The sequence below is a fragment of the Bombina bombina genome, chromosome 6 (genome assembly GCF_027579735.1).
Source record: "Bombina bombina isolate aBomBom1 chromosome 6, aBomBom1.pri, whole genome shotgun sequence".
Taxonomy (NCBI): domain Eukaryota; kingdom Metazoa; phylum Chordata; class Amphibia; order Anura; family Bombinatoridae; genus Bombina; species Bombina bombina.
Genome location: NC_069504.1, coordinates 328,204,933 through 328,229,402, shown reverse-complemented (window position 1 = coordinate 328,229,402; position 24,470 = coordinate 328,204,933). Strand labels below are relative to the sequence as shown.

Here is a 24,470-nt window from a genome sequence, read left to right as displayed (position 1 = left end):
GAACACAGACACAAAATACATCTATTCTACCGCGGATGTATGGAAACTATTATTGTATTACCTCCAATGTAAAAATCTCCCTCCTGCTAACGGGAGTTTTGAGAGTATAGATGTTAAAAAGGATTACCTGTGATATAAATAGTAAAACTGGTAGGGAATAAATGTCACTAATTGTATGTTAGCATCTATAGGATACTTCCCACTGATTTGTGTGTAACTTGGTATGAGAGGAGCAGAGACCTCAGTACACTAGTGTTGCAGCAAGGCTGTGTGTGTGTGTTTGTTAGTAAATGCATAAGTCGCTGGTACCTCTTATCCCTATACTAACTGGGAGATCAAACACATCTAAGGTGTAATGGATATGCTCCTGTCTATATAGACCAAGGGGGTTAACTGCTAACCTCCCTATTTGTAATGTCTGATTATAGTATATGATAGATCTCATTGAAACCTATTCAATTATGAGGGATGGTATTATATTAGCAATAGCATAGGAATCTGCTAATTTAATTTCAGAGAGTATTAAAGAGATGTTAGCAAGGAGGGCAACGTGGGAGACCTACAAGTGGAGTAACCAGTTCAATCAGCGTGGACTGTGATGGAATTGACCTGTAGGAGTCAGTATAGACTTATATGTATAACTTTAAGGAACATGGTAACTTCTAAAACAGGGTTTTCTTTTAACATTTAGCCTTAAAACAACAGTAATAAAAGTTTCATTTATATGTCCAATTATCATAATGCCCAACAACAAAATGTACAAGTACCAAACAAAAGGTGGCTAGTTATTAGGTCATTTAACATGTGTAATATATAAACATAGGAATACGCAGTGAGGAACAGGTATCACAGCTGTGATGTATATAACAATAGATAGTTGGCTTATAGATGATAGTTTTGTATATATCTCTAGCTATCTTAAAGCCCAACAACGAAATGTACAAGTACCAAACAGAAAGTAGCTATGTATTAGGCCATTTAACATGTGTAATATATTAACATAGAGATATGCGGTGAGAGATAGATATCACAGCTATGATAATAACAATAGTTAGTTAGTTTATAGATATTTATAACTGACAGCCATTCTTAACTGATAGGTAACCAGGTACCCCGTGAAGTATAGCTAGTAATGTCATTATAATCACCCATCTCCACTGTTTTGCATATTGGCCGGTCCGAGTGCATAATGCAGATAAATCTGTATATGGTTATGGGTGGACCGCCATAGGTCAAGTGTGTTTCTTCCAGCTAGGTTTCTAGACAGGATATGGCTTAAGCAAGTGAGACACCCATGTTTAGCAGCGTTCTGCCCATCCATGCTGCTAGCGTGTAGTAGGAAACCTCTTTGTCTGCTCTGCGTTTCTGAGAACTGCGCTCTTCTGCTACGACCCCTCCCCACACAGGGAGTCGCTGGGTCTGTGACAGAAACTGTGACTGCCTGTTTCTCTGCGGTCGTACTGGAGTTAGGGTAACTATTAGGTCGGTGAGAGGTGTGTGGTCCGACTCCACCCCGGGAACCTTCAGAGTCTCCCGTAGGCAGGGCCAACCCCCACTCCTCCGGCTTCCATCTGGTCTGTGTGTCACTTGTAGACTTGGGGCAGGGGTATAGCATAGCTGATCTAGGTTTCTCATACTGCGTATCAGTATCCCCCACTCCGGTTCCATCAAACGATTGTAGGTCTCCCCCATTCCATGGCGCTCCCATAGCATAGCTGAGATTGCTAAAGTTCTGAAGCATCCGTTGTTCAAGATCTTGGAGTAGAGATTGGATCTGTATGTGGATATCCTCTTCCATATTTAAGTAAAGAGTTCCAGGGAGGATTAAGACGTGGAACAAGGTGGGAAAGCTTTACCGGGTCAGTGGGCTAACCAGGAGGGTATGATGAGCCGATTATGTTAGGCTGCGGCTTTCTCAAACAGGTCAGAATTAGTTTTCTGCATGCTGGGACATGATGGTATTAGGTTTAGTGAGCTCCTTGACTTCTTCTGTATTAATATAGTGGGTTATGTAGCTAGATGGTTTATTAGGGAAGAGATAATTAGCAGATTCTTAAGTTAGTTGAGGAGCTTCCCTGAATTGCGTCCCTCCGTGTCAGCGGCTTGGACACGCCCCCCTCAAATCTGGATTTTAACATTTTTGCTTTTGAGGTTTCTTTCCTATTCAATATGCTATCTGTATTATATTCTAGAGAATGGTTATTCTGATTCCCTCTTGGGACTGTACTACTATTTCTATGGAAATTGGTACTTGTTTTAAGGATTCTTTAGAATTTGAATATAACCTTAGTAGAGCATATTCACGTACTGTTTATATTTTTAGCTCAGCTTTATCTGTGGCAGACATTACTGTTCTCTCATCCTTTGTTAAACAGTTAGCATAAGCAGTTTCAGATTCTCAAGTATTTAACTCTGTTAATTTACTTTAGATGTATTTATTTAATTATGTTTACTATATCTATTATTATGATTTCAAATATATTTTATTATCTCTCTCTTGTTAGGATAATAATTTGTTTGATTTCTATTATCGCCACTATTTCTGGAGGTTTAGAGGTTTTTTTCTGCCCTACTTTTATTCTGGTGATGTAGATCAGTTGGTGAATGTCCTGACTACAAACGCTGGTTCTATATCCAAGGGTCATAGATTAATTTCCTGGCAGGGTTAATACAGCCTTTGAGGTAAATTTATTGTGTACCATTTATTTGGGTAATTATAACTACTGTTTTTATCAGCTGCTAATTTGGTTAACTCTGAGTGTAAGCACTGAAGAAGCGTTTTTTTGTATCCTTCTGGGAGGAAAAATGCTATATAATTAATAGTTATTAGACTGCATGAAGGTGCGGTTCTCCAACCAGTCCTTCTGGTGGGGGGCAGATTAAATTGTTTTTGGATGAACTCCAAATTCTATATTATTCTTAGGGTTTGAATAGATTTTTAGAATGAAACCTCCTATGGGAAGAATCTTTCTTTCTCAGTACACTCTGTGAATTTTTTTCAGGAGTGATTATGCCAGTTCTTTTTGCAAGAACAGGATTTGGGTTTCTATTCAATTCTATTCTTTGTCCCTAAGAAGAAAAGTTTCTTCAGTCTATTCTTGGATCTGAAACTTTTATATTGTTTTGTTAGAGTCTCAACTTTTAAGATGGCGATTATAAGGACTATTATGCCTTTTTGTTAAAGTCATTTCATGTCCACTCCATTTTTCAGGATGTTTATCCTCATATTTTATTTCATTCAGACCACTTGTGGATTCCGAGATTTTCTTTTTAAGCTTTACCAATTTGTCGCTTTTCCATTTGGTTTAGTGACAGCTTTATGAATCTTTTCAAAGGTTTTTGGTGCCCTTCTTTCTGTCTTCAGACAGTAGGGTATTGTGGTGCTTCCTTATTTGGATAGTATCTTGGTATTAGCCTAAACTTTTCTTTTATTAAAGCCAGACAGATAGCTCAGCTTGCTAATGCACTGTGGCTGAGCTCTGTAGCAACCTAAGGGTTGCAGGTTTGATTCCCGATGAGGTCCATTCAGCCTTTCATCATTCCGAGGTCAATTAAATGATCAGCGTCTTGAGTCCCTTACGGGTGTTTAAGCACGCTTTACAAGTACCCAATACATACATATAAAAGAGCAGTATTCAAATATATGGACTTTTCTTTTTGTAGAATCCCTAAGTTTTGTTTCTTCAAGACATGGTTAGAGGATTTAATTAACCTAAGAGTTTCGTGATTCCTCAGACAAGGGTCACTTCTTTTTGGGTTTCTAGATGGATTCTATGTTCATGTCTTTGTCTTTATCAGACAAAAGTCAATTGTAATTGGCGTTAGCCTGTCTAACTTACAATCTAGAACATTTCTTTCAGTGGCTATGTGCATGGAAGTTTTAGGTTTCATAACTGCAGCATCGAGCGTGGTTTCGTTTGATTGTTTTTCTCTGAGATCTCATTTTGCTTTGCATACTGAATCAATGATACAGGGATTGTTTTTAGATATCACAGTTGATATTTTTAAATCCTAACACTCTACTCTCTCTGTTTTGGTGATTAGTTTATCATTGTTTTATTCAGGGGGTCTCCTTTTGTTCATCCTTCCTGGACTGTATTCTTAATGGATGCAAGTCTTACAGGTTGGGGAGCTGTCTAAGGGTCTTTTGGCAGCACAAGGGGTTTGGAAACTTCAAGAGGCGAGGTTTCCAATCGATATTTTAGAACTCCATGCTATTTTTCAGAGCTCTTTCAGGCTTGGCCTCTTTTAGGAGAGAACTTTTTCATTTTTTTGCATTCAGACAGACAATATCACAACTGTGGCATATGTCAATCAACAATAGGGACTCGTAGTTCCTTAGCAATTAAGAAGTATCTTGAATATGTTCTTAGATGGAATTCATCTCCTGTCTATTTTCTACGATTTTAGACATTTGGGAGGTGGATTATCTCAGCCGTCAGTCTTTACATCCAGGAGAGTGGTGTCTCTATACAGATGTGTTTTCTCAATTTCCCAGGTACCTTTTCAGGTTCAGGGATCCTCAGGTGGAGATGGTGGCGTTTTGCAACCTGACTGCATCTTTCCGCTTCTGTTTTTTCTTCCAAAGGTGATTTCCAAGATCATATTGGAACAGTGTCATGTGTTTCTGATAGCATCAGCATGGCCTCTCAGGTTTGGTATGTGGATCTTGTTCGGATGTCCAGTTGCCATCCTTGGCCGCTTACTCTTTGTCCAGCCCTCTTGTTTTAGGTGCTATTTTTCCATCGGGATCTCAAATTACTAATTTGTGGGTATGGAAATTGATTAGTGTTTAGTCATAGAGGTTTCTCTGACTCAGTTTTTATTGCTATGTTGCAGGCTTATAAGTCTGTTTCAAGGAACATGTATTATCAGGTTTGGAAAACCTATATTTTATAGTGTTCTTCTCATAAATTCTCTTGGCATTCTTTTAGAATTCCTAGGATTTTACAGTTTTTCAGGATGGTTTGGATAAGTTTGTCGCAAATTTTTTTGAAGGGACAAATCTCTGTTCTTTCTGTTTTGTTTTCTAGAAAGCTTGTTTAACCCCTTAATGACCGGAACATTTTTCAATTTTCTTACCCTTAATGACAATGGCTATTTTTACATTTCTGTGGTGTTTGTGTTCAGCTGTAATTTTCCTCTTACTCATTTACTGTACCCACACATATTATCTACCGTTTTTCTCGCCATTAAATGGACTTTCTAAATATACCATTATTTTCATTATATCTTATAATTTACTATAAAAAAAATTATAAAATATGAGGAAAAAATGGAAAAAACACACTTTTTCTAACTTTGACCCCCAAAATCTGTTACACATCTACAACCACTAAAAAACACCCATGCTAAATAGTTTCTAAATTTTGTCCTGAGTTTAGAAATACCCAATGTTTACATGTTCTTTGCTTTTTTTGTAAGTTATAGGGCCATAAATACAAGTAGCACTTTGCTATTTCTAAACCACTTTTTTTTCAAAATTAGCGCTAGTTACATTGGAACACTGATATCTGTCAGGAATACCTGAATATCCATTGACATGTATATATTTTTTTTTAGAAGACATCCCAAAGTATTGATCTAGGCCCATTTTGGTATATTTCATGCCACTGTTTCACCGCCAAATGCGATCAAATTAAATTAATTAATTAATTAATGTTCACTTTTTCACACATTTTGTCACAAACTTTAGGTTTCCCACTGAAATTATTTACAAACAGCTTCTGCAATTATGGCACAAATGGTTGTAAATGCTTCTCTGGGATCGCCTTTGTTCAGAAATAGCAGACTTATATGGCTTTGGGGTTGCTTTTTGGTAATTAGAAGGCCGCTAAATGCCGCTGCGCACCACACGTGTTTTATGCCCAGCAGTGAAGGGGTTAATTAGGGAGCATGTAGGGAGCTTGTAGGGTTAATTTTAGCTTTAGTTTAGTGTAGTAGACAACTCCAAGTATTGATCTAGGCCAATTTTGGTATATTTCATGCCACCATTTCACTGCCAAATGCGAGCAAATAAAAAAAAAACTTTAAATTTTTCACAATTTTAGGTTTCTCACTGAAATTATTTACAAACAGTTTGTGCAATTATGGCACAAATGGTTGTAAAAGCTTCTCTGGGATCCCCTTTGTTCAGAAATAGCAGACATATATGGCTTTGGCGTTGCTTTTTGTTAATTAGAAGGCCGCTAAATGCTGCTGCGCACAACACGTGAATTATGCCCAGCAGTGAAGGAGTTAATTAGGTAGCTTGTAGGGCGCTGGCAGGGTTAATTTTAGCTTTAGTGTAGAGATCAGCCTCCTACCTGACACATCCCACCCCCTGATCCCTCCCAAACAGCTCTCTTCCCTCCCCCACCCCACAATTGTCCCCGCCATCTTAAGTACTGGCAGAAAGTCTGCCAGTACTAAATAAAAGGAGTTTTTTTTATTTTATTTTTTAGAAAAATGTATCCTGCTGTAATGGAGCCCTGCCTTAGCCCCCAACCTCCCTGATCCCCCACCAAACAGCTCTATAACCCTCCCTGCTACTTAATTGCCGCCATCTTGGGTACTGGCAGCAGTACCCAATTTGCCCCCAAAAATATTTATAAACTTTTGCCAGCAGCAGTCCACTAACTGCTAGTTTTTGCAGGACGTACCTGGTACGTCAGTTGTCATTAAGGGGTTAAACTTCCTGATATTCACTGTTTTGTTCAGGCTTTGATTGGTATCAAGTAAAAAAAGTCCAGCAGCACTTAGCAGTGAAAATCAAGAAGACTTTTATTCCAACATACAGGTAAAAATACGGACAGGTTGTCTGAAGCGTTTTGCGCGCCCTAGTGGCGCTTCCTCATAGACTGAGGTTAAAACACATATGGCCCTCTTTTATACTGGACATAGGTGTTAACATATTAACTCTTTAATGCCTAAATCTAATTAAAGCTTAAAACATTAAAATAATATAGTATGTCACGGTTAATGTCCAGTTCATGATGTGCAGAGAAATCCAGCTAGGAAAAATTATTATTACATACACAACTGTTTCAATTGCATGATATAGCCTACCCTAACAGATCATTAAAGCACCTGAGAAAAAGATATGTTCTTATATGTGACAGAGGGTTACATATTATTAAACGTTCAATGAACCAGCAATGATACATTACACATTATAATGACAGTCAACTATCTTAAACATGTCAACACGAATCAATATTATTGAATAAATAAGTTTATAATTGATGACAACATGTTAAAATATAATGATAATCAAGTGTTAGTACAGAATGAGGTCTCATTCCAGGATGCATGCATATTGGGCACCATGATTGATTTGCAGGAAGGTCATGATACTTTAAGTGAAGGTTTACAACCTATGGGCCCTAAGAAAAGTGGGTCAGATTTTTACCCCATTCAATTCAGGGGTGTTGTAAATAGTTTTCAGAAAAGTGTTGAAAGGGATATATTAAATCTGGCATCTTCAAAAAAGCCAGTGAAACATAATCTTAAGAAGTCTGAAAAGCTGGCATTGAATCTCTCCAGGGTAATCAGGATATAGTCAATTGGAACTCTGATAAAGGAGGGAATATAGTTATCCTAAATAAAAGTGATTACTTTGAGAATGCTCTACGCCAGCTTGGTGACACCTTTACATACAAATCTCTCAGTGGAAATCCCACATCAGTGTTTAGGAGAAAACTCATGGAATTGTTGGATGAAGGTATTTATCTGGGAGTGTTCAAACAGGAGGATTTGTCGTTCTCAGTACCTGAGTTCCCTATTGCACCCTTATTTCACTATTTGCCGAAGGTGCATAAGAATCCTGAACGGCCGCCAGGAAGGCCCATTGTATCGGGCATTGGGTCTCTACTTGAGCCATTATCCGAGTCGTTGGATTCCATCCTTCAGCCAATAGTGAAAGGTTTGTACAGCTATTTTTTAGAGATTCATCTCACCTATTTGAAAGTTTGAAAGAATTCAAATGGAGAAAGGATTATTCATGGGTAGTAGTGGATATTGCTTCCCTATATACCTGCATACCTCATGGGTTAGGGCTGAGAGCCGTAAGAAATTTTTTGGATAAATTCTCAGCATATGAGGATGATGTTTAGGTATATATTTGTTCCATTTTGGAATTTGATCTAACCCATAATTTTATAATGTTCAATGACAAATTCTATCTACAGTGCTGTGGAACAGCGATGGGGGCAAAATTTGCCCCTTGTTTTGCCAACTTGTATGTACGCTTTTGGGAAATAAGATATTTGTATAACAATGATTACAGTGAGCATACCAAAAAAAAGTGCTCTATTACAGGAGATTCATCAATGATCTCATATTGATCGTCAGTGAAACATTTGATGAAACTAGTTTTGACACTTTTCTTGCTTTTCTAAATTAAAATATGTGTTTGAAATTTGTTGGAGGTTACCATTCTTTGAAAACTGACTTCTTGTATGTGACACTGGAGGGTGACATGGAAAATATGAGAATAGTGTCAAAAACCTTTAGAAAACCCACAGCGGGGAACACCATTCTCCATGCGAGTTTGTGTCATCCTCCTCATCTTGTCCGTGCCATAGAGAGGGGTCAGTTTATTAGATTAAGGCGTAACACCAATGACAATACGGTATACATGCAGCAGGCCAATTAATTAACTAAAAGATTGGTAGCTAGGGGATATGAGCTAAATGAGTTAGAAAAAAATAAATTGGAGATCAGCACAATGACAATAAAGAATAAAGTACTCTTATTCTTAGTTCATTTAGTGATACCATTGTATTCACTACGGAATACACAACTCAATTCCCACAGATAGTAAAAATTCTTAAAAGAAATTTACCAATACTTTCAGGTGACAATGTATTACAAAATGATATTGATAAATGCAAATTTGTTCCAAAGAAACCAGTAAATTTGGCATCCAGATTGACTCCAAGTATGGTTCCAAATGTAGTGACCACCAGGGGTGATCACTGGCTAAGAAAGAAACTAAGCTTCAGATGTGGAGCAAGAACTTGCTTAACATGTAGTATGATGAAAGTAAAAATTGTATTTAGATCATCTGTTGATGAAGTGACTTATGATATTGGATTCTATGCCAATTGTAAGACCACTTTTGCCGTTTATTTATTAGAGTGCAATATCTGCCATGTTCAGTATGTTGGTAAGACGACAAGGGAGGTCAATGTGAGAGTATGAAAAAATGTGAATGATTTTAAGAATTACTGCAGGAATTCAACCATGGCCAGGCATTTTAACCTTGTTCATTTTACCAGTATTGGCGATTTCACAGTAAAAGTCATTGATGTGGCAAAAACTTATCCCTCCCTCTCTAGTGACTCTTTTGTGGACTTCCACATCTTGGGTATTTCTATCCCATACATCACTAGCTCATGGATTTCTTTCATATTGGCAAGAGTCCATGAGGCCCACCCTTTTTAATGGTGTTTATGCTTTTTTTGTATAAAAGCACACTTATATTTCCAGTTCCTCTTTTTGTATACTTTCTTTACTCCTTTGTATTATCACCTCATTTCTTGGCTATTCGTTAAACTGAGTTGTGGGTGTGGTGTATTTATAGGCATTTGAGGTTTGGGAAACTTTGCCCCCTTCTGGTAGGAATGTATATCCCATGAATCACTAGCTCATGGACTCTTGTCAGAATGAAAGAAATTAATTTATCAGGTAAGTTCTTACATTAATTATGTTTTTTTACCGTTCCTGCTGCATGATATAGAAAGGGGTGCAGGAGGCTATTTGCAGCTTAATCTAAGGTAAGACTTGATGAATAAGGTGTAGACTGTCCATTTAAACTGAGTTGCACAGACAAGTAGGCAGGGAACTAATTTGACTGTGCACTGCATGATCAGATGAATTGCAGGCACTTATACAAAAAGCTTCACCAAAACAGTTTAATGCAAGGCCAGAAGAGGTAGGGCACATCATGGATCTCCCCAGAAACAACAGGATACACAGGAAACTTGGGATGGTACATATGACAGCTGCATCCTGGAGACTGTGTAAACAGGCAGGCCAAGAGCATATGCACTCTGGCTCTTTAAATATTGTATTGTGCATAACTGCACTATTTGCAGATTCTATCGAGAACTGACTGCTGGCACTTGCTCCTAAGGAGTGTGCCCAGAGATGTCATGACAGTGTGATTTGATTAATTGATTAAAAAGTTAAATATAAAGTTATTTTTTGTTTGCTGCATAGTTCCATAAAGATAATCTATCTTTGGCAATGGTGCCAAAACCACAAACTGTGTAAATATCTGGTTGTTTTCTACTGGCCATATAAAATATTAAAGGGACATTAAACACTTTGAGATGGTAATAATAAAATGATAAATTGTATATAATACAACTCTGCAATATACTTTCATTATTTATTTTTTTCCTCTTTGCCTGTAATTCCATTCTGAAATTGTGAGCTTTTCAGTTCCTGTTAGAAATGGAAGTGCAGAACACTGTTAAATCCAGCACAACCATTGGCTGTACACTCTAGTGAGCTATTTATAACTGTCTCTAATTGGCCACAGCAGAGAAGGTAACACAAGTTACAACATGGCAGCTCCCAGTGTTTTATAGACACTAAAACTTTACACTTATTTTGTCACTTTTTAAACAACTAATGAAACTTTAAAAAATACATCTACATGTTAGTCATGGACTAATCTTTTCTTTGAATGCATCATTCTATCTAGCAAGTATTTAGTGTTTAATGTCCCTTTAACATTTAAAGTATTCTACTGACGATGTGTAATATGCTGCATTTAAAGGGGCATTAAACAAAAAAAATTAATTTCCCCCATAAAGTTTATTTACGCCGACTAAAAAAACGTGCAGTGCATTTTAATTTCCTTCCTGTAATTCATCTCTCAAAATGTAGTTTTTACAGATAGGCTGAAGTGGATCATAAACAAATGTATAATTTTAAATGCCTTTAAAACATTTATTTGAGAGCTTAATTGCTGTGATACATTAAAAAATGTCCCTTTAAAGTTGTTGGGCTGACATTTCAGATGTAGTGTACAAGAGCACAGCCACACCACTTGTAATCTTCATGCATAACCTGAAACGTTGTTCCTTTTACCTGCTCCCACTTCATGATATGGAATAAAGAGTTTTGAAGATTACAAGTAGTGCTGCTGTGTTCTTGTACACTACTACCTTGTGGGGCTTTGCAGTAGCACAGCGTGCACACATCATTGGGTTATTAGTGCTGGATATAGGACGTAATCGTGACATTTCAGATGTGCCAGTAATTGTTTCAAAAGTGCCACAATCATTACAGAGAATTTTGAAATAGAACAGGGGACAGAAGTCACTCTTTCATTCAATAGACAAAAATGTTACCTTTCTTGCACATTCCCAGCAAATTACTCTGGACACAAAAGTTCAGTAGCTTCATGAAACCTTAGCCTCTTTAGAAAGAACATTAACAAACAGAAAATTACCTGTCCATCAGGATTTCTTTGCTGGAGCGTTCTGTAAATTTGTTACGTTTTTTTTTTTTAAGAGATGTAGTAAAGTAATATTACATTTATTTATGCAGCTAAGATTTATAGGTAATAAAATGTGCCACATTTTCTATATACTTTGTATTTCTTTGCAGGTGGGCAGCGCAATACTCGCTTATAAAGTGTTAGTTGGTCAGAACGTTGATACTTTACAAAATCTTGATGAGAACTTATACAGTCAGATTCCAATATTTGCCAGCGCGGATCTTCTAGCAAAGTACAAGAATTATTTAAAAGGTAATAAAAAATAGTTGCAGCAAAATGTATTCCTGTTTATATAAAAACACACATACAAACAGAAAAGTACACATATAAATACACTTACATGACTTTTTTTATTCAATTAGTCCTTTAAACATTAAAGATTGGATCAATGTTTAATTTTTCCCTGACTTTATAATCTCTTAAAATGAACATTTCCCTAGGAAGTTATAAACGGGATTAATTAAAGATGAGTATTTAAGATAGTGGTTATATTTGACTTTACAGTTCTCTTTGATGAATTAAATAGTAACTGTTGGATAAATGGATTTCCACAGACTTGAAAGTGTTGAAACTTCATACAGACAAAACTCCTTAGTGCCCCTGTTCATAGTTCCATTTCTCTCTAATTTCATTTTAATTCTCTGTGTCAACTTTGTATTTAGCACAGCCCTGAAACCCTTAGCCAGCCGTACTCTATAAATGGTCCAAGCTTTCCTTTTAAGGTGAGCACTTATGCATTTCTACAGCATCATTGTTAGTAAATAATAATATCTGGGGTCATTTATTTTACATAGATCCCACTTAGAATATATGGAAGATACAACATTTTTTTATAGGCAGGTTGACTATTAATATGTGAAGTTTGCTTTGCATGTGTTACCTATACCACTTGGAATGCTAACACTGTTGCTATATCTGAGTAATGTGTTATACTACAGATATTAAAGGGGCGTAAAATGTACAAAAATTGTCTTTAGCCTAGCAAATGTGTTCAGCTAGGTCCCAGTATTTCATTGCTACTTTGGAGCTGACTTTAACTATGTTTTTAACCCAGGGGCATATTATGGCCTAGGCCAACAAGGCCGGTGCCTAGGGCAGCAGATTTGGGAGGGGCAGCACATGCCCTATCCTCTCTCTAAGAGCCAGAACATAGTACAGTTAGCGAGAAAGTGCAGGCTTTTACAGAGAAGACAAGGCACGTGCTGATTAAGGTCACTCTTCACAGGCAGTGCTCCTTTAAACTGTTGCTTCATTTAGAGCCGCCGGTATTTTTGCAGTGGAAGCGTTCTTGGTGAGAAACTTACACGGGGATATGCTTACAAGGTGAGGCTGGAGAAGACCTTGTGCCGATATGCTGCCTCCCCTTGTCAGCTGTGGTGGATCTGCAAGCACAGTGCTTATTGCAGGTCTTAGTAACTAACAGACTGGATGCGTCTGTGCACTGCTTAGATCAGCTTGTGATGTCTAATCATAAACTCTCAGCGCTACTGTATGTTAGCTACTAATAGCTAGCTTTCTCTGCATTCATAAACCCACGGAGTAAATAGTAAACGGACACTTAAAAAGCTTCATTACTTGAATGATGGTAATTACTGTATGTTGTTGCATGTGAAGGGCAGTGATTGTTTCAAAGTTTATTCTTCTTTCTCACCCTTTCTCTCGCCCTTCTTTCCCTTTCTCCCTCCCTTACTCACTCAAATCCCTTCCTCCCTCAACTCACTCCCTCCCTCAACTCCCTCCCTCTCTCCCTCAACTCCCTCCCTTATTTCTTTCCCTCCCTCTCTTCTTTCTCTCAACTCCCTCCCTTGCTCCCTTCTTTCCCTCCTATCTTTACCTCCCTTTTTCCCTCCCCCTTTTCTCCTCTCCCTCCCCAATTTCTCTTCTCTCTCTCTTCTCTCAGGGAGAAAATGGTATGAGATGCATGCAATTCAACCCACCTGTATGCAAGTGTTTTGCTAGCCCATTTTCTTTTGAATTGTTATGAAAAAACAAAAAACAAAAAACATTTTACTCACTGACCCAAAAAAATATTAAGGGGAAAACAGGCCTAAAACCTTTGGGGGAGGCAGCAGAATTTTGAGCACAAAACCTAAATATGCCACTGTTTTAACCCATTTGCAGGGGTTACATGCAATCAATATTGTAATAATAAATGTTCTCTATTTAAACAAGAATTCCCATGGGATCTGTGCATTTTATATCACTTATAATATTTATGTAACAACCTTTTAAATTGTGGAGTCTTTGTATAAACGCTATGCCCCACTGATGAATTACAGTAGCTTAAATAGTTTTTAAGCAATCATATCGGAATGGCCAAATATGACAATACTTGCTAGTGTGAGAAGCCCAATTTATATTGTAATAGACAAGACATATTATTACATATTGGTATAAAACATTATTTAATTTGCCAATTCATACAGCGATATTACTTTAATAATAATAATTTGATAGGGACATAATACCCATATGCTAAATCACTTAAAAGTGGTGCAGCATATCTGTAAATGTATATATTCTACCTCAAAATTTATTTAGCTCACAATATTAAGTGCTGTCTGTGAACAGTTATTCTTCAGCTACTGTAAGCTGCATGTTGGTAAAAAAGCCAGTCGGGGGGGGCGGAGTTTAGCCGTGCAGGACAATGGCAGCTGGCGTCTAAAGCTCCTAGGCCCCGTGGCAAGAAAAAAGTATATATCAGGGATGAGGGCTCCGTAACTATCCACAAAACAAGTGTTAATTTATAGGAGAGAATATTGGAATAAATTGGTATCAAGCACAGGCATCCTGTAGATCGAGACAGACAGCTGTAGCTCAGGCCGCAATAGCACCGCAGTAGCATAGCAGATACCCACATGCAACGATCATCTGTGAGAGGAGGGTGAGGCCTTCAGGCTACTAAACGGCATAGCGTGACTAGCCAAGGACCGAGTAAAACACGGCAAAGTTCACACATGGACAGGCGGCTTAAAGGAGCAGCTGCAATAACGGAGGCAGCATAAACCAAGCTGGAGGACCGCACCAACAAGGTAAGAGGTATAGTCAGTGAAAGCTCCACTGGGCTTAACAGAACATACAAACCGTAGTTATAAGCCCCCCAGCAATAACGGCAGGGAACTGGACCACAGGGCTACACATAGCAGCATTAACCTTAATTAAAGTGCGCCACAGCGGCCAACTTGGCGTGGGAATAGGCCCTGAAATACAGCAACGTCGAAATAAAGTAACACACAGAAGATTCCACTTACAGGGTATCCCTGCCACAAAGAATCAGACTCAGCAGAGTATTGCAGGGACACTGGGCTTTTAGGGCACGCAGCTTTTTTAACTCCCCACCAGACACCACAAATGATAAGCAGGGGCTGCACATCAACGTATCCAGATACTCCAGAGCAAATCAGGGTTCTGCCCAACCACAAGAGAGCTGAGCATACTTGACAAAAGGGTAACCCGGCAACTCAAACTCCCACATAGTATAAGGACATAGATATATCAAATAAACTGGTATCCAAAGGGGAAAAAGGTACTAGATCCAGAACCCTGGGCCACTACTTAAAACCGATAGAATCACAGGAAACATCACCTATTAACCCCTCTCCTCCTGGGAGTACGCAGACAGACACAATGAATGCAAACAATGCTGAAAGCATACCCCCTAATTATACCACAAAGGATGACCTCAATCTTCTCACCTCAAAAGAAGATATGAAAATGTTTATGCATGAGGTCAGAACACTTTATAAAGAACTGCATAAAGACATCATAACCATAGCGGACAGAGTTACAACTGCTGAAAAAGAGCAAACCGCGACCAACACTAACATCAACCACCTCACAGAAAGAGTACAAACTCAAGAAGAAATTATACAGTTGCTAAACGACAAAATCGAAGATCTGGACAATCATGGCCGTCGCAATAATTTGCGCATAAGAGTCCCTGAAACCATTTCAGCAGTGGCCTTTGGAAGTTATCTACAAGACCTATTTCAAAGAGGAAATACTGAATAAGGCAAGAACCAAGCACGCTGGAATTCCATTACAGATCTTCAGCGACTTAAACCCAACCACATTTCAAAAACGGAGGGCCTTTATCGCACATCACATCCATCTTACAAGCCAACGAAATACCATACCGCTGGGGATTCCTGGTATCAATCATCGCAACTAAGGACAACAAGAACGCCATCTACCGCACGGAAACTGATCTACAGCAATTCTGCCAACTACTCTCTATCAAGATCCCTGCCAATACAACATCTTCAGGACCTGCTACATCCTCCACCCTTCACAGCACTGAACAAGCTGAAGCCATGGACAGTTGAATCATTTGAATCAAGGTCTCCAGGATAGCCCTCTGGTCAGGAGGGAATACAGGAGCTGAATTGGAGAGAAAAAAAAAAGATCAGGGTCTGGGTCAGACTGGTTGCTGGACAGGGAGCCCAGGTAATATTTTATACTAATTTTTTTTTGTTCTTCTTTTTCTGATACCACAAAACACACCGTCAACAAAAGTCCCTGCCTTATTGAGGGTATATGTGATAGTAATAACAGGGCCTTTGTGCTCAGGGTGGAGGGCCAAGGTAGCTGTTTTAATATTAACAGTAGTAGCTTTACAGTTACTAGACAGACATTTGACTTCATGAGGCCCCTCCTGACAGCTCCCACTTGGGGTGTCTACTACCTAAAATGCGAAGACACTAACCTAACAACATTGGGATTTCATAAAAACACACCCAGTTTGAGAGAAGATGAAACAACAATGCTTTTCCAAGTGTGGGCTGTGTCTTAATCGTCTTAATCTCTAACAGTTATAGTACAGTGTGGGATGTTCCTGGTTCCTCTGAGGGCGCCTAGTCCAAGATCTATAAATGTTATCTTGTGGTTTATGGCCTCCTGCCCTGTACCTTATAAATAAGCCAGTTGAGTGCTTTGAAAGTCAGGATTCTCTCCAATAGATATATATATATATATATATATATAAAAAAAGGGGGGGGGGAGCAGCAGGAAAATCAATGGGCACTAAACAGCACAAATGTATGTGCATGTACTATATAAATTAGAACATTGTTATTTGAAGTTGACCTTTTGTGTTAATCACATAATTGTCTGGCCACAAGGCTATAGTAAGTGATAACATAAATGCAAGTTTGGTATAGTTATTGTTCAATGTTTGTGTCATTTTGAAAAGTTACCATAATCTCACCCTTCCCCAACACTTACAGGAGAGCGGGGTAAAGCCCACTACTCCCATTTCATAACATCACAAAATGACCTGCCACTTTCTTGCCACGGGGATACATCCCCTTAACCACACCTTTTTCTTAAGGTACCCGAGATCCCACCCCATAACCCAAAACAGTCACCACTCTTCTCATTTCTTCTATTCTTTTTCCTATTCCTTCCTGAACCCCCCCCCCCTTACCAGAACCCCACCCATTTCCCAATCCCATTTCCCATACATCTGATTTTCGGAACATAAGCGAATATGAATCTGAGGATACACTCCTGACTTCAAATACTTAAATTAAATAACAAATTCGAAACCCGTATCAGAAAATATATACAAAATGCTCTGCAGCACACCCAATACAAATAAAAAATCTGAACACACTATCTCCCTGATGACACTGAATGTCAAGGGTCTTAACAGCCCAGGCAAAAGATCAATCGCAACAAGAGAATTGTCCCGAACTAATGATTCAATAATATTTCTACAGGAAACACACTACCAAAAAGGGAAAGAACCCAAATGGTCCATCCCAAAATACCCAAACACATTTTTCGCTTCCAACCCAAAGAAAAAGAATGGGGAAAATTGATAGACGGACAAAACATGAACAGCTACATAATTTAATTAACCAACTTGAACAAACACATAAAAAAGAACCACACAACCAAGTGCTTCTGTCTGATCTCACACGCGCCAAAAGAGAACTGAGAGATTTTCTGTTACAGGAATCTCAAAGACAAGCACTGTACCTCAGCCAAATTTATTACGGCCAGGGGAACAAGCAGGGCAAACTCTTAGCTAGAACAGTACAGCGTAAAAAATACAAATCCTATATACACTCACTAAAAAGCAGTAACTCAACCATGACAGCAAGGGAATTGAAAATGAGTTCAGGCAATACTACCACAGTCTATACAACTTAGATGACTCCCAGACTCCCTTCCCACCCTCGCAATCCACGGACAAACACTCAAACATTAGGGAATACTTACAGGATCTCCCCCTCATCAAGCTAAACAATGAGGAGAAAGCAGCCCTAGACTCTCCAATAACTGACCAGGAAGTGGGGTGGGCAATAAAGGATCTCCTTTTGGGAAAATGTCCGGGCCCTGACGGGTTCTCCACTAAATATTATAAAACTTATAAAACTCTCCTCATACTACACCTCCTCTCTCTGTTTAATGATTTACCCACCTCTAAAAAAACTACCACCTAGGATGTTAGAAGCCCACATTTCGGTATTACCCACACCAGGAAAAACCCCAGACAGACGCAGCAATTTTAGACCGATCTCACTCCTGAATACAGACGTTAAAATTTTAGCAAAAATACTGGCCTCCAGACTGAATAGATACTTTACCTTCCAAAGCTTATCTCCTCAGATCAGGTGGGATTTGTACCAGGTAGGGAAGCTAAAGATAATACCCTTCGAAAACTGCACATTATGGACTACGCAAAACACCACAACATCCCACTGACTTTATTCTCATCCGACGTGGAAAAGGCCTTCGACCGAGTGGATTGGTCTTTTTCTCAGAGAAACTATATCCAAGATAAATGTGGGCGACCACTTCCTTCACGTGGTCTTTTCCCTGTACTCTGGACCAAATGCTAGGGTGAGAGCAAATGGCACACTCTCAGACCCATTTCTAATCACTAATGGAACCTGTCAGGGCTGCCCTCTATCCCCCCTACTATTTATACTATCTTTTGAAACATTGGCTCAAAAAATTAGGCTTGATAAAAAGATCACAGGCATACATATAGGTGACAAGGACCATAAACTGATGATGTATGCTCATGACATCTTATTCTCTATATCCAACATTGAACATTCCATACCAGAATTACTTACAGAACTACAAAAGTACGGCCAAGTTTCCAATTTCCACCTAAATCTGACTAAGTCAGAATTACTTAATATAACCTCTCCCCCACATCTCTTACAAAATCTTGCATTAAAATATCACTTGACACTAGCCTTGGAGAAATTAAAATACCTGGGCATCTTTCTCACAGCTAACTAAGAAACCCTGCTGGGATGCAATTATTCACGACTTAAAAAATAAATTACTGACGACCTGAGTTCATGGAACAACAAACCACTTTCCTGGTTGGGTAGGGTGGGAATTATAAAGATGAATGTGTTACCCAGGTTGCTATACTTGTTCCATACCTTGCCAATACCTCTGCCCCGCCACTTCATGACAAAGATGCAAAAAATCTGTATTGACCGACAACATACTGAAATATCCTCTGCTGATGAGGATTCTTCTGGTACCTTCCAAAGCTTATCTCCTCAGATCAGGTGGGATTTGTACCAGGTAGGGAAGCTAAAGATAATACCCTTCGAAAACTGCACATTATGGACTACGCAAAACACCACAACATCCCACTGACTTTATTCTCATCCGACGTGGAAAAGGCCTTCGACCGAGTGGATTGGTCTTTTTCTCAGAGAAACTATATCCAAGATAAATGTGGGCGACCACTTCCTTCACGTGGTCTTTTCCCTGTACTCTGGACCAAATGCTAGGGTGAGAGCAAATGGCACACTCTCAGACCCATTTCTAATCACTAATGGAACCTGTCAGGGCTGCCCTCTATCCCCCCTACTATTTATACTATCTTTTGAAACATTGGCTCAAAAAATTAGGCTTGATAAAAAGATCACAGGCATACATATAGGTGACAAGGACCATAAACTGATGATGTATGCTCATGACATCTTATTCTCTATATCCAACATTGAACATTCCATACCAGAATTACTTACAGAACTACAAAAGTACGGCCAAGTTTCCAATTTCCACCTAAATCTGACTAAGTCAGAATTACTTAATATAACCTCTCCCCCACATCTCTTACAAAATCTTGCATTAAAATATCACTTGACACTAGCCTTGGAGAAATTAAAATACCTGGGCATCTTTCTCACAGCTAACTAAGAAACCCTGCTGGGATGCAATTATTCACGACTTAAAAAATAAATTACTGACGATCTGAGTTCATGGAACAACAAACCACTTTCCTGGTTGGGTAGGGTGGGAATTATAAAGATGAATGTGTTACCCAGGTTGCTATACTTGTTCCATACCTTGCCAATACCTCTGCCCCGCCACTTCATGACAAAGATGCAAAAAATTTGTATTGACCGACAACATACTGAAATATCCTCTGCTGATGAGGATTCTTCTGGTTCAGAAGATCCTGATTCCGATTTTGAAATTGACAAATCTTCCTATCTGTTTAAGATCGATTATATTTGTTCTTTATTAAAGGAAGTTCTGGTTACTTTGGGTATTGTCCTCTTGATAATAAAGCCAGTAAACAATTAAATACTGTTTTTAACCCTTTAAAGCCGTTATGCCGTTCTATTCCGTCATAATTAGACTGGGCTTTAAAGCCGTTATGACAGAATAGAACATCATAGCTAATGGCTGTCCTGAAGCCTTCTGTGCTGTCAGGACTTGATAGCGGTCTTGGGGGCGTTCCTAGGGTTGTAGGGACGCCCCCCAGACGTGATCCAATAATTGAAATGGTTTCAATTTGTCTACATCAGAACAGTTGTTCCAATGTAGGCACTATAGCCCTGACACGAAAGGGTTAAACCTCCTAAGGTTGCACCTGAGGTTTTTCCTGTTCCAGATGCTGTTTCTGATATGATTACTAAAGAATGGTCTAAGCCTGCTTCTTCTTTCAATCCTTCTTCTAGGTTTAAGAAGTCGTATCCTTTACCTGTGGCTAATTTACAGTTTTGGGAAAAAGGTGGCCATGCAACAAAGTTGCAGGACAACCTATTGTTATTGTCAGGATTATTATTTTATTTTTATTATTATTATTCCGCCACTTATTCAAATGCTTATAAAAACAACAGCATAACTCAAAAACTCATTAAACTTGGCACAGTGCTAGAGATCTATGCTGTGCATAATCCTAGGCAACATAAATCTTATGTCATGTGATCTAGCAGCCATATTGCTTTTTGCGACAAATTTCGACAACCGCTTGCAAATCTTCTCCAGAACCACTTATGTTACAGCTGTGAAACTTGCTGTGTGTACTGCTGTACTGACCTAGAATAAAGTTTGTTCAAGAGAAGTGATTTAGTCATATGATCTAAGTTGCCATTTTGAAATGTGCGAAAATCTTTAAACATCTTCTTCTCTGCAACCGCTAAGTGCAATGAAGCGCAATATTGCACATGTGCTCCTTGCAAGTTCCTTTAACAAGTTTGTTCAAACTGCGAATTTTCCATAATTAACATTGCTGCTATTAGCCATTCACCTTTTTATCGCTGTTTAATTGCGTAAATGTGCAATTTATGCATTATGTTTACACTATTTAACTATATTACAGTGTAGCAGACACATGAGTACACATACTCATGACCCCTAAAGGCAATATTGCAATAAAAATTCGATCCCTTGATCCTACCTCCCCATCCAACTACCGCCCTATTTCCCTCCTCCCTCTTGCATCAAAGCTTCTCGAAAAACTAGTTTATGCACGCCTATCCCATTTCCTTACAATAAACTCCCTCCTTGACCCACTGCAATCTGGATTTCGTCCCCATCACTCCACAGAGACAACAATTGTTAAGGTTACCAACGACCTACTTACAGCAAAATCAAAAGGCCACTTCTCTCTGCTTATCCTCCTTGATCTGTCCGCAGCCTTTGATACTGTTGACCACCCTCTTTTGCTCCAGACCCTCCAATCCTTTGGCATCTGTGACAAAGCCCTCTCATGGCTCTCTTCCTACCTGTCAAACCGTACCTTTAGTGTACCCTTCTCTGGGGCCTCCTCTGCCCCGTCACCATTTTCTGTCAGAGTACCACAAGGCTCTGTCCTCGGTCCCCTTCTCTTCTCAATCTACACGTCATCACTAGGTTCCCTAATAAAGTCCCACGGTTTACAATATCATTTGTATGCCGACGACACCCAAATCTACTTCTCTGCACCAGACCTATCTCCTTCCTTGCTAACCCGTGTCACTAACTGTCTTTCTCACATCTCTAACTGGATGTCCTCTCACTACTTCAAGCTAAATCTCTCCAAAACTGAGCTCCTTATTTTCCCCCCTTCCTCAAAACTCTCCACCCCCAATCTCTCTATAACTGTCGACAACTCCATCATTACCCCTAATGGGTAGTTTCTGTTGTTATTATGATTTAAAAAGTGTAAACACAATTGATTGATAATAAATGGCTTCAGCCAAACACTAACCATGAGTGAAAGAAATGTTTTTGTGTTATTCATATTTTCTGAAAAATGGCCAAGAAATCATAAATTCTGCCAGGGTATGTAAACATATGAGCACAACTGTAGCCTGCAATGAGTGTCTGGATTCTGGATGAAGGTATTTTGGACCATTTCTCCTTGCACAACATCTCCAATTCAGTTAGGTTTGATGGTTGCCGAGCATGGATAGCCCGCTTCAAATCACCCCACATATTTTCAATGATATTCAGGTCTGGGGACTGGGATGTCCATTCCAGAACATTGTACTTGTTCCTCTGCATAAATGCCAGAGTAGATTTTGAGCAGTGTTTTTGGTTGTTGTTGAAATAACCAGCCCTGGCGTAACTTCAACTTTGTGACTGATTCCTCAACATTATTATCAAGTATCTGCTGATATTTAGTGGAATCCATGCGACCCTCAACTTTAACAAGATTCCCAGTACCGGCACTGGCCACACAGTCCCCACAGCATGATAGAACATCCACCAAATTTTACTGTGGGTAGCAAGTGTTTGTCTTGGAACGCTGTGTTTTTTTGCCGCCATGCATAACGCCCCTTGTTATGACCAAATATCTAAATCTTTGTTTCATCAGTCCACAGTACCTTCTTCCAAAATGAAGCTGGCTTGTCCAAATGTGCGTTTGCATACCTCAAGCGACTCCGTTTGTGGCGTGTGTGCAAAAAAGGCTTCTTGCGCATCACTCTCCCATACATCTTCTCCTTGTGCAAAGTGCGCTGAATTGTTGAACGATGCACAGTGACACCATCTGCAGGAAGATTATGTTGTAGGTCTTTGCAGGTGGTCTGTAGGATGTTTTCGACCATTCTCACCATCCTTTGCCTTTGCCTCTCCAATATTTTACTTGGCCTGCCACTTCTGGCCTTAACATGAACTGTGCCTGTGCTCTTCTATTTCCTCACTATGTTCCTCACAGTGGACACTGCCAGCTTAAATCTCTGTGATAGCTTTTTGTAGCCTTCCACTAAACCATAATCTTGAACAATCTTTGTTTTCAGTTCATTTGAAAGTTGTTTTGAGGCCCCCATGTTGCCACTCTTCAGAGGAGAGTCAAAGAGAACAACAACTTGCAATTGGCCACCTTAAATACCTTTTCTCATGATCGGATGCACCTGTCTATGAAGTTCAAGGCTTAATGGGCTTACCAAACCAATTGTGTGTTCCAATTAATCAGTGCTAAGTAGTTACAGGTATTCAAATCAACAAAATGACAAGGGTGCTCAAATTTATTCACCTGTCTAATTTCGTTTTGATGCATATTGCACATTTTTTGTTAATCCAATTAACCTCATTTCACTACTGAAATGTTACTGTGTCCTCCAGTTATTCGATAGATCAAAATGAAATTGCTGATCCAAACACCCAATTATTTATAAATGAAAATCATGGAAATTGTCAGGGGTGCCTAAACTTTTGCATACAACTTGTATATTAATATATGTTTAACCTTGATTATTACCTTGTATCTAAGCCTATGCAGACTGCCCCCTTATCTCAGTGCTTTTGATAGACATGAAGTTTAGCCAATCAATGCATACTCCGAAATAATTCCACGGGAGTGAGCACAATGTTATCTATATGACACACATGAACTAGTACTAGTAGGTTTAGCTTTTTAAAAATACCACCAAGATAACAAAGCAAATTTAAAGGGACAGTCAAGTCAAAATTAAACGTTCATGATTCAGATAGTGCATGCAATTTTTAACAATTTTCCAATTTACTTTTATCATCAAATTTGCTTTGTTCCCTTGGTGGTATTTTGAAAAGCTAAACCTAGGTAGGCTCAAACTGATTTTCTAAACTGTTGAAAACCGCCTCTTAGCTCAGAGCATTTTGCAAGTTTTTGACAGTTAGACAGTACTAGTTCATGTGTGTCATATTAGATAACATTGTGCTCACTCCAGTGGAGTTATTTAGGAGTCTGCACTGATTGGCTAAACTGCATGTCTGTCAAAAGCACTGAGATAAGGGGCAGTCTGCAGAGACTTAAATACAAGGTAATCACAGAGGTAAAACATATATTTATAAAACTGTGTTGGTTATGCAAAACTGGGGAATGGGTAATAAAGGGATTATATATCTTTTTAAACAATAAAAATTCTGGTGTAGACTGTCCCTTTAATGATAAAAGTCAGTTGGAAACTTGTTTAAAATTGCATGCCCTATCTGAATCATGAAAGTTATTAAAGGGATATTCCAGCCAAAATTGAAAACCACATGGGTGCATTTCGGTATTGAACAGAAGCAATTTTGTAGTATAAATGCATTCGCAAAAATGCTTCTAATCAAAGCTATAGCTGTTTCAAAAGTGTATTTAAGTATGCACCGTGCACCAGCATTTTATATACAGGACTTGCCCAGAGAGCCTAAGGTGCTTGTACCATCTGGTAATGACTCAATTTGTTAATTGCTGACATGATACAAGCCCCACTGATGATCTGAGGAGCTGCAATATTTAAAATGTGGGTGCAGTGAC

The 24,470-nt window shown here is 38.9% G+C and overlaps 1 protein-coding gene across 1 annotated transcript in view; it reads left to right on the top strand.

Annotated features, from left to right (window-relative positions):
* CFAP54 (cilia and flagella associated protein 54) overlaps positions 1 to 24,470 on the top strand; it is a 901,430-nt gene that overhangs the window by 813,703 nt on the left and 63,257 nt on the right. The window contains exon 68 of the mRNA XM_053719246.1: positions 11,605 to 11,746. Within this exon, the coding sequence (XP_053575221.1) occupies positions 11,605 to 11,746 (142 nt within the window). The remainder of the gene's footprint in view (positions 1 to 11,604; positions 11,747 to 24,470) is intronic.